At 49.1% G+C, this 11,164-nt stretch overlaps 1 protein-coding gene across 1 annotated transcript; it reads right to left on the bottom strand.

Moving 5' to 3' along the window:
- Positions 1-8,479: 8,479 nt before the first annotated feature.
- ASCL2 (achaete-scute family bHLH transcription factor 2) lies at positions 8,480-9,145 on the bottom strand. The gene has a single exon (XM_056851955.1). It carries the CDS (start codon positions 9,143-9,145, stop codon positions 8,480-8,482), a length of 666 nt encoding a protein of 221 aa, XP_056707933.1.
- Positions 9,146-11,164: the final 2,019 nt, after the last annotated feature.

The raw sequence follows: 11,164 nt of genomic DNA, 5'->3' as shown, positions 1-11,164 counted from the left end.
ACCCTATCAGTTAATGACCTCCAAATGTCCTATCATTGACATCCTTGCTCTTTTCCTAGTGTTATTTTCTTTTCCAGTGACTCCTGTATTCTCAGAATGTGATCAAAGTACAATAGCCTCAGTTTAGTAATTTTAGCTTCTAGGGAAAATTCAGGCTTGATTTGCTCTAGAACCCACTGCTTTGTCTTTTTGGCAATCCACAGTATCCATAAAACTGTCCTCCAACACCACATTTCAAAGGAATCAACTTTCTTCCTGTCACTTTTTTCCATATTTGTTGGCATATTCTTGTCAAGATTTTGATGGACTCCATTTCTGTGGCTTGGAATCGCTGTACTGATATCCCATCTACACAGTGTAGACTACACCTGGTGATTTCTCCCAATTGCTCTCAGCAGCTTTCAGTTTCTAAAACTGTAGATTCATCTTCAGAAGTTTCTTCTGTGAAGGAATCTGTTATCCTGTCATCTCTTCCGTATAATTCTTCAGTGTCTTGTTCCTATCTTTTCTTTATTTTGTCCTGCTCAGTTAATATGTTTCCATGTTGATCTTTCAGCATTACTAACCATGCTTTAGATTTCCCTTTGATTTCTTTGATTAACACCCCCCCCCCCATTACCAGCTATGGGAAGAAAGGGTTCACATTACAGACAACCACCAAGTCAGACCAGTGGATATACGAGTCCTACAACAACATAGGGCAAAGGCAGAGCATTCTTCAAAAGGTCCTTATTCTTTGAGCGAGCCATGACTTTATCAAAAGGATCTTCATCATCGCAGTGCTTCTGGAGCTGCTTGAATTAGGCTTCAAAGATTTCCCCTAAAGGATGGGGTGGCTCAAGAAAATGGTGGCAGGCAAAACATTGTCCGGCCCCTTTCTGTTGGCTACAGGCATAAAGGAGGTAACTTAGGTCTTCTTTTTTTCCTGCAGATCTTTCTGTTGCCAGTTATGAAGGTAATAAAGGTAACAACAATGTTTACAAGTTGTTGCTGTTTGCTCTCAGCTAAGGCTGTGGTTGCAAAACAACTTCCTGGATAGAGCATTAGCAATTTTACTGGCATCGTTTTAAGATTCTTGGCCTGCATCCCCTTCTATTTAACTCTTTTTTGCTCTCTCGCTCCCTTCCTTGAGTTGCGTGGAGCAAAGCAAGAGCAAGGATGCCAATGATGAAAGAGAGCAACGGCACCGTCTATTCAAAAGGGGTATTGCTACCTCCTCTAGAGTAGACTGGTAGGTTCCCATTGACAGTGTCCTGGATACCACCAATATACCCTATCCTAGAAGTGCAATCCTTGCTAGATAGTACACATTTTCTGCTGATTTTAAGATTGTGTGAACACTAGAAAATATTGAAAAGTGTAAATATTCCAATAATAATTAAAGTAAAACAGATAACATTAAAGTGTTATTCACAAAATAAATAATATAATATTCTGTTCTGTATGAGGAGAGTTGGAAGTCGGTTTCTGTTTTATATATTTTTTTCTTCACTTTCTTTTTTGCGTACTATGCTTTTTTGTATATGTTGTATATTTTGGTATATTCTGTAACATTTTCCATACCTCAATAAAACTCTTTTTTTTAAGTGTAAATATTCCAGTGAATATATTTTAACTTGCAGCTTAACCTGAATGGCCCACACTAGCCCACTCTTGTCAGATCTCAGAAGCTAACTAAGGTTAGCCCTGGTTAGCGCTTGGATGGATGGCCCCTAATAAAGTCCAGGGTTGCTAGGCAGAGCCAGGCAATGGCAAACAACCTCTGCTTGTCTCTTGACCTGAAAACCCTACTGGGTTGGCTGCAACTTTCCACTACCATTTTAACCTGCAAATGTGAATTTTCGAAGAAATTAAAACATTTTGATAACAACGAAAGTGGAAAAGAATGGGTAAGGAAAGCAGGGAGATGTGAAAGGCATAGTTACCCCAGGCCCTCAAGTCCCTCTTGGGAACTAGGACTTCAGGAATCACAACCAGCTTAATTTTGGTATTTTCAAACCCTTCTCAGAGAATTAGAACCCAAGTTAGCGAAGTTATCCAGCTGGCTGCTGTTCAGTTTGATATTAACAGCTTAATGCAGTGCAAACAAACCGAGACACTGAAACATCTCTGGGCTTTCTATTACCGTAGCTGCCACCATAAAAGCACCAAGATGTACTTTTGCAGCTAAATCCAGGTTCTCTTCCAGGCGTGAGGTAGAAGCTTCTACTCTTGATGCCTGTCAGTTTAGCTACTACAGGTTTGCTCTGGCCTTGCTGCTGCCAAGAGCCACTTACGTGTTAGAGGGTGGGGACCTGCTGGATTCAAGGAATGCCTGAGCGGGGCCCCTTCGCTAATACTCTGCAGTATGCGGTTTGGAGAATGCAATCTTGAATATCAAAACACTGTAAACTTGGGGGAGGACAAGTCAGGATTAAAAGGGAATGCAGATGCTCGTTCTGCATACATCGTTGCTGGTTTTGATCTGTACAGAAAATGCATTTGAATCCAAACTTCCTTCTACCCAAACAAGTTCTTATGGAACTGCTGAGCAAGGTGAACATGGCAGAATGTAGTGATGGCCAGTGCGAGAATATTATTCCAATGAAGTTTTACATCAGGAAGTCTGGAGAACCGGGAACTGAGTTTGATTCCCTACTCCTCCATGAGTGGTGGATGCTAATCTGGTCAACCAGGTTGGTTTCCCCACTCTTCCACATGAAGCCAGCTGGGTGACCCTGGGCTAGTCACAGCTCTCTTAGTGCTCTCTCAGCCCCACCTACCTCACAGGGTGTCTGTTGTGGGGAGGGTGATTGTAAGCCAGTTTGATTCTTCCTTAAGTGGTAAAGCAAGTTGGCATATAAAAACCAACTCTTCTTCTTCTTTGTTGGTATGTGGCTCTGAAGTCTCCACAGAACAATTAAACATGACTCTTAAGAATGAAACTATATTGGAAATATACGCCACACTTTCACCCCTTTTTTATTGTGGTCTCAAAGTATCTTGAGAAACCTCTGAAGTTTATTCATTTGAAATAATGGTATATTCTCATATATTTTGACTATGGCAGCTCTTTATGCTTATCCCCCATTAACAATGAAGCAGATTCTGATACCCTTGTTAACTCTTCATAGTTTCAACGGAACAAGAGTAAAGTGCAGCATGTACATGGAAAAATAGGAAAGATATCATGAGACCTCCTCTCCGGTTCTAGTTCATCACTATCTACTGTCTCAGTTATTTCGGACTTCTTTGCTTTTTATCCCAGACCAATGAAATGAGCCCATTCAATCCACATAAATGTGAAGGCCCAAATGTCTATAAAAGAGAAGAGAGCTGAAGTAATTTTTAAGAGCCTGATATCCCCTTCTCCTCTGCAACTGGACTTATTAATAACTCATGGCCCATAAAATAATATCCCCCCTCAACCACCATCCCTCCCACCATGAAAATTAAGCATTGTATATATTTAGGTCACAAAAATGCTGTCCTAATCACCAGTGTTGTCACTTGGGAAAGCTGGTGACTATTGCAATACTTTGCTATGGAACAATGACAAAGAATGAAATAACAAGTGGAAGGGGGTATGAACTGTCACAAAATAATGACCGTGTCTATTTGGCCTTTATTGTGGATAGTGGCACTTGGGGTACACTCCGATTCTGAGCCACCAACATGATGCTGAGAGTTGTCAACTAACTTGTGGGTGCGATTTTTCCCAAAAAAAGGACCCATGAAGCCACCACAATTAGAACAGCCTCCTTACAGAAATTCTTGAAACTGATCAGATTTTTTTGTCAGAAGAGACTGAGTAAACATTTGCCAGGAGTAGTTTAAATAGTGTAAAAGAACAACTTAAGCAGCCAGAAAGAGATTTATTATCTGTCACACTGTTGCCTTCCCTTCCTCCACACCCATGAGGACAGAAATGTTCAGTTTTCATGACAAAAGCTATTTATAAATAGATTTTATTTATAAACTCGATTTACATAAAATAGGATACTCTTTAAAAACTGCATATATACAACTTGATAAATCCTAGCAAGTGCATACAAAAATACCTTCAATACATTAAAAATAAAACTTCAGGGTTTTTCCCAAATAAATGAACCTTCACACCAACCCCAAACAAACAAACAAACATGTGGACACCAAATTTGAGACAAACAGTTTTATACTCCTTTAGTAGATAATGTTAGGAAACTTTTTATCTAAGTTGTGTGAGTTCTCAAACATCCTAGATGGCAGAGTTAAGAAGCCAAAGATGGGATGGTCTTCTACAAATCTTTCATATCCTCTTACAATTTCTAAAGATTTTTATACAAAAATAAGTCTTCATATTAACAGTATACCCACAGGCAGTTCAAGTTACATATATAAAGTCTAATTCTGATATTACAAAAGTCCCGTTCCCATTCAGAAAAAGGAAGCATCCGGTTTAAATTGTTTCACCCCTTCCCATTAAAAAGCACACACTTATTAAGAGTGGAAGTCCAGTGCCTCTCAGTTTGCCGCTGGAATCAGAAACAAGCCTTTTCATTGGTAATTCAAGAGTCAGAGGGTACCATAAACTACTGTACAACAGCAGGTAAAAATTTTGGTCCCTAATATCTATTTACATAATTGCACTTTTTTTTAAAAAAGAGAGAATGATCACGAACCACCAGTCTTTTACTCAATGGAAGAACCTGGAAACATCACTGTCAGAGAGATCTGACCTTTTTTAAAAAACAACAACAACAACTTTGCAATGAGGCTCGAGGGAAACAGGAAGCATGTTAAATTCAGAGTCCTTGTTTCTCTTCTGCTGCATCTTAACAGGCACCTGGGACAATGAGGTACTGAGGTCCTACACAGCATCGCTTTCAGTGTTGCTACAAAAGAAAGCAGAAAGGCCATTAAAAGCATGTAAACGACAGATCTCACAGAGCTCAAGGGAGATATCCTCCCCAGTCATGCGTGGAGGGTACTAAGTGCATTGTGCATCAAAAAGTTGCGTAAAATAGATTTATTTACTTTAATGCCTACGAAGTACAAATACCATTTGGCCCATTGGAGGCTGTTCCAATATGTCTACCAGGAAAGATGCTTGAATCGATTTGAGATGGGAAGGGAAACAGTGACAGCATTTTGAGTGGGCGTTCCTTGCAAGGAAACAGCAATCCTTCCATTATTTGGGAGGGTGGGCAAGTTCCAGTAAAATCACCCAGGTGTCGGGGGGAAATATTTCATTCATTTATATTGCAAACTCGCCTGAAAGGAATAATTTTCACGTATATTTCTGTTCTTTCCAAACAAATACTAAAATCAAAGCTCTTTCCCATTCAAACAACTAACAGGATGAGAAATAATAAAATGGCATAACTGCATAGACTCCTACCCAAGATCTGATGGCAAAGTACACACCTTAGTAGTGGAAGCAATGAGGGTACTGTCCCCCTCCACCCACTTCTGGAACAGAAACATAATAAACTGAAGATCAAGCTCACAGACGGCCCATTTCACAGCAGTCCTACTAATTTCAATTAAACTTGACGATAGGACCCCAGGCTGACGTTGCAGCAGAAACCACAGTTCCCTGACTTCAGATTTCAGCCAGGCAGCTCTGCAATGCGTAGCGGGTGGTTTTGCAGAATGGCATCGTTAACCTGACATGACTTGTATCAGCTGTGGTTTAATGTTAGCTTCCCACAGGCTGTGGTGAGCCAGCCGTGTGCTTGCTGCCACAAACAGTTTCACCTTTCGGCTACCCTTGCACTCCTGTGCCAGAACCCAATCAGGGCTGATCCAAGCATGTGGCAGTGGCATCCACTTGGCCGTCTTGCCCTGCAGGTGCCCCTGCGGTCTGCCTAAGTGGCTAACTGAAAACCACAATGACCGCTACAGTGCAAACGGACTCCTTTTCGGACATTAAAACCATGCATCCCAGAAGCCTGCCAACGGTGACAGACTACCCACAATGCCCCCAATACAAGACCTTGCCATTTAGTGTGACTAGATCAGCGGTTCCCAAACTTGAGTCATGGAGCACTTTTCGGGAGAGAAATTCATCATGGAGCACTAATTTTCACCTAGAGCTATATACTAAACAAAGCGACAGTAGTATTTTTCTTTCCAATCTCTTCACAGAGCACTAGATGTTTCACAGAGCACCAAGTGCTCCGTGGAGCACACATGAAGCTACCTTATACTGAATCAGACCCTTGGTCTATCAAAGTCAGTATTGTCTGCTCAGACTGGCAGCAGCTCTCCAGGGTCTCAAGCAGAGGTCTTTCACATCACCTACTTACCTAGTCCCTTTAACTGGAGATGCTGGGGATGGAACCTGGGACCTTCTGCATGCCAAGCAGATGCTCTACCACGGAGCCACAGCCCCTTCCACAGTTTGGGAACTGCTGGACTAGAGCAACCCTTGGAATGTTCATGCTTTGCTCTGTGTGGAGCAATACTGCAAACACATGGGAAATCCCAGCATTGCCCCTATTCACATACATTGGGAGCATCACAGGTAGCGCGCTCCCAATAGCTGGGTTCTGGCACGTGTGATTCTCCCCTACGAAAAGGACTCCTGGGTGAAGTGAACAGACCCTTGGTCTAGAAGAGTTTGAGAATGGACCCAGGGTCACCCATGAAATCCCAGCATAACCCTATTTTCGCAAAATGATGCCTATGCACATTGGGAACATGGGTAGCGCACGCTCCCAATAGCTGGGTTCTGGCAAGTGTGGTTCTACTCTATGAATGGACCGTTGGTCTATAAGAGTTCAAGAACGGTCCCAGGGTCACCCATGAAACCCACACCATTACCCTACTTTCACGAGATGATGCCTAGGCACATTGGGAACATGGGTAGCGCACGCTCCCAATTGCTGGGTTCTGGCACATGCGGGTCTCCCCTATGCAAAGGCCTCCAGGGTGAAGTGAAGGGACCCTCAGTCTAGGACAGTCGGAGAACGGACCCAGGGTTGTCCCATGAAATCCCAGCATTGTCCTGTTCACACAAAATGATGCCCATGCACATTGGGAGCATCATGGGTAGCGCGGGCTCCCAATAGCTGGGTTCTGGCACGTGTTGTTCTACTCTATGAACGGACCATTGGTCTATAAGAGTTTGAGAACGGTCCCAGGGTCACTCATGAAACCCCACCATTACCCTACTTTCACAAAATGATGCCTAGGCACATTGGGAACATGGGTAGCGTGCGAGCTCCCAATTGCTGGTTTCTGGCACATGTGGGTCTACCCTATGAACGGACGCTCGGTCTAGAAGAGTTTGAGAACGGCCCCAGGGTCACCCATGAAACCCCACCATTACCCTACTTTCACGAGATGATGCCCATGCACATTGGGAGCATCATGGGTAGTGCGGGATCCCAGTAGCTGGGTCCTGGCACATGTGGTTCTACCCTATGAACGGACGCTCGGTCTAGAAGAGTTCGAGAACGGCCCCAGGGTCACCCATGAAACCCCACCATTACCCTACTTTCACGAGATGATGCCCATGCACATTGGGAGCATTATGGGTAGTGCGGGATCCCAGTAGCTGGGTCCTGGCACATGTGGGTCTACTCTATGAACGGACTGTTGGCCTAGAAGAGTTCGAGAACGGCCCCAGGGTCACCCGTGAAACCCCACCATTACCCTAGTTTCACGAGACGATGCCTAGGTACATTGGGAACATGGATAGCGCGCGCGCTCCCAACTGCTGGTATCTGGCACATGTGGGTCTACCCTATGAACGGACGCTCGGTCTAGAAGGGTTCGAGAACGGCCCCAGGGTCACCCATGAAACCCCACCATGACCCTACTTTCACGAGATGATGCCTAGGCACATTGGGAACATGGGTAGCGCGCGCGCTCCCAACTGCTGGTATCTGGCACATGTGGGTCTACCCTATGAACGGACGCCCGGTCTAGAAGGGTTCGAGAACGGCCCCAGGGTCACCCATGAAACCCCACCATCACCCTAGTTTCACGAGACGATGCCTAGGCACATTGGGAACATGGGTAGCGCGCGCGCTCCCAACTGCTGGTATCTGGCACATGTGGGTCTACCCTATGAACGGACGCTCGGTCTAGAAGGGTTCGAGAACGGCCCCAGGGTCACCCATGAAACCCCACCATTACCCTACTTTCACGAGATGATGTCCATGCACATTGGGAGCATCATGGGTAGTGCGGGATCCCAGTAGCTGGGTCCTGGCACATGTGGGTCTACCCTATGAACGGACTGTTGGCCTAGAAGAGTTCGAGAACGGCCCCAGGGTCACCCATGAAACCCCACCATCACCCTACTTTCACGAGAGGATGCCTAGGCACATTGGGAACCTGGGTAGCACGCGCCCCCAATGGCTGGGTCCTGGCCCGTGCGGGTCTCCCCTCCGCAAAGGCGAAGGGAAGGGACCCTCGGCCTAGGGCCAGTCCCGGAGAGGATTCTGGGCAAGGTCCCATGCGGGTCCCTTGCCCGCGCGGCCGGGCGCTGGCGAGGCCTCACCTGGGCTCAGTAGCCGGCGAACCAGCTGGTGAAGTCGAGCAGCTGCTGCTCCTCGGGGCTGAGGGCGCCCTCGTAGCCGCTCTCGTCCGAGGAGTAGCCGGAGCGGGGCGAGGCCGGCGCGGAGCTGCCCCCGCGGCCGTCGAAGGAGGGCGAGGCGGACGAGTAGGAGCCGGCGGCGGCGGCGGCGGCGTCGGGGGGCGTCGGCAGCAGCAGGCCGTCGGGGCCGGCGTCGTGCTGGTCCAGCAGCCGCTGCAGGGCGCGGATGTACTCGACGGCGGAGCGGAGCGTCTCCACCTTGCTCATCTTCTTGGCGGCGGCGCCGTTGGGCACGTGCTGGCGCAGGGCCTGGAAGCCCAGGTTGACCAGCTTGACGCGGTTGCGCTCGCGCTCGTTGCGCCGCGCCACCGCCGCCGCCCCGCCGCCGCCGCCGCCCCCCGCCAGGCCCGGGAAGGCCAGGCGCCGCTTGCAGCGCAGCAGCTCCGGCGAGCCGGCGCGCCGCTTGGGACCTTTGCAGCGCGCCGCCGAGGAGGAGGAGGAGGAGGAAGGCGGCGGCGGCGGCTGCGTCCCCCCCGGCGGGCCGCAGCTCTTAGCCTGCACCTTGAGCCCCAGGGAGCCGCCGCAGTAGCCGGGCCACGGGTACGCCGCGCAGGCGGCCGTGGCCCCGCCGTTCATCCCGGGACGGGGATGGAGCGGGCCAAGGTCCTGAGGTCGGCGCGGCGATGCAAAAAAGTCGCGGCGATGCAAAGGACCGGCTTCTCCGCCCCGCCGTCGGAAGGGAACCCCTCCGCCTGCCTGCCTGCCTGCCTGCCCTCCTCTCTCCCTCTCTCTCTGGCCATGCAACTTGGCCCGCCGCCGGAGCCCCTTCTGCGCCGCGCTCCTCGCGCCCCGGCCCCTTATCAACGCGCGCGGCGGCTGCTGCTGCTGCTGGCTCGCGAGCCCCCGGGAGCAGCACGCGCCGCGCCTTGCGCCGCACACCGCCTCTCCCCCCCCCCTTCCTCCCCTCCCTCGCCCCGGCCGCCTCCCGCCCAATGGGAAGCCGGCTGGGCAGCCTCGCGCGCCCGGCGCGTGGCTCCCGGCGGAGGTTCCATCCACCGCCCCCTCCTCCTCCTCGCCAGGAGCACGCGCGCGGGCTCATTTGCATCCCAATGCTGCTCGCTCCGGCCGCCGAGCACCTGAGAAAAGCTCTCCGGCAGGGAGGGAGGGCTGGCTGTCCTCTGCAAAGGCCTGGGAGGGAACGGGGCGCTCGGTTCAGCTCTCTGTGTGTAAAGGGCTGTCAAGTCGCAGCCGACTGACGGCGACCCCCTTTTTGGGGTTTTCATAGCCGGAGACTAGCAGGGGTGGTTTGCCAGTGCCTGCCTCTGCACAGCAACCCTGGTCTTCCTTGGTGGTCTTGCCAGTGCCTTCCTCTGCACAGCAACCCTGGTCTTCCTGGGTGGTCTCCCATCCAAAGACTAACCAGGGCCGACCCTGCTTAGCTTCTGAGATCAGGCTAGCCTGAGGCCAGAAGACTCATTATCCCTTTCCCTTTTATTCCCTGCAGCCAAGAAGATATGCATATGTGGTAGGGATGACTGTCTCTGTGTGTGTGTGTGTGTATAAAGTGCCTTCAAGTCGCAGCCGACGTTATGGTGACCCTTTTGGGGGTTTTCATGGCCAGAGACAGAGAGGTGGTCTGCCAGTGTCTTCCTCTGCACAGCAACCCTGGTCTTCCTTGGTGGTCTCCCATTTAAAGACTAACCAGGGCTGACCCTGCTTAGCTTCTGAGATCAGGCTAGCCTGGGCCAGAAGACTCATTATCCCTTTACCTTTTATTCCCTACAGCCAAGAAGATATACGTATGAGCCAACTTATGGCCACCCCTTTTGGGGTTTTCATGGCAAGAGGCTAACAGAGTGGTTTGCCAGTGCCTTCCTCTGCACAGCAACCCTGGTCTTCCTTGGTGGTCTCCCATCCAAAGACTAACCAGGGCCGACCCTGCTTAGCTTCTGAGATCTGATGAGATCGGGCTAGCCTGGGCCATACAGGTCAGGGTTGGTTAAGCTATGAGGAGCGGCTAAATGTCAGACTTCAGTACCTCGTTGCATCTCAGTCATAGTAAACTTTGCTCCAGACGTTGCAGCGAGTTAAAAGTTTTATTAAGAAAGCAAACCGGTTCAGTAGGCCCTCGCTGACACTAAAACGCTTAGGGCTGTTGAGCTTGGAAAGAAAGCGGCCGAGGGGAGACATGATAGAGGTCTATAAAAAGACACCTGGTTTGGAGAGGGGACAGGGAGAAGCTTTTCTCCCTCTCCCATAATACTAGAACGCGGGGTCGTCTGCTGAAGCTGGAGGGTGAGAGAGTCAAAACAGATAGATGGCCATCTGTCAGCAATGCTGATTCTATAACCTTTCACAGATGATGGGAGGGAATGCATCTTGGTCATCTTCTGGGCATGTAGTTGGGGTCACTGGGGGCGTGGGGGGGAGGGTAGTTGTAAATTTCCTGCATTGTGCAGGGGGTTAGACTAGATGACCCTGGTAGTCCCTTCCAACTCTGTGATTCTAAGTATTTTTTCAGACAACACATAGTTAAATTGTGGAACTCCCTGCCCCAAAATGTGGTGATGGCTGCTAACTTGGAAGGCTTTAAGAGGGGAGTGGGCATATGGAGGAAAGGGGTATTCATGGCTACTAGTTAAAATGGAGACTACT

The sequence above is a fragment of the Euleptes europaea genome, chromosome 6 (assembly GCF_029931775.1).
Source record: "Euleptes europaea isolate rEulEur1 chromosome 6, rEulEur1.hap1, whole genome shotgun sequence".
Taxonomy (NCBI): Eukaryota; Metazoa; Chordata; class Lepidosauria; order Squamata; family Sphaerodactylidae; genus Euleptes; species Euleptes europaea.
This window is presented reverse-complemented; position numbering and strand designations above follow the sequence as displayed.

What these genes read in the sequence shown, in the direction of transcription:
- ASCL2 (XM_056851955.1), bottom strand. Translation starts at nt 9,145, where the DNA reads ATGAACGGCGGGGCCACGGCCGCCTGCGCGGCGTACCCGTGGCCCGGC.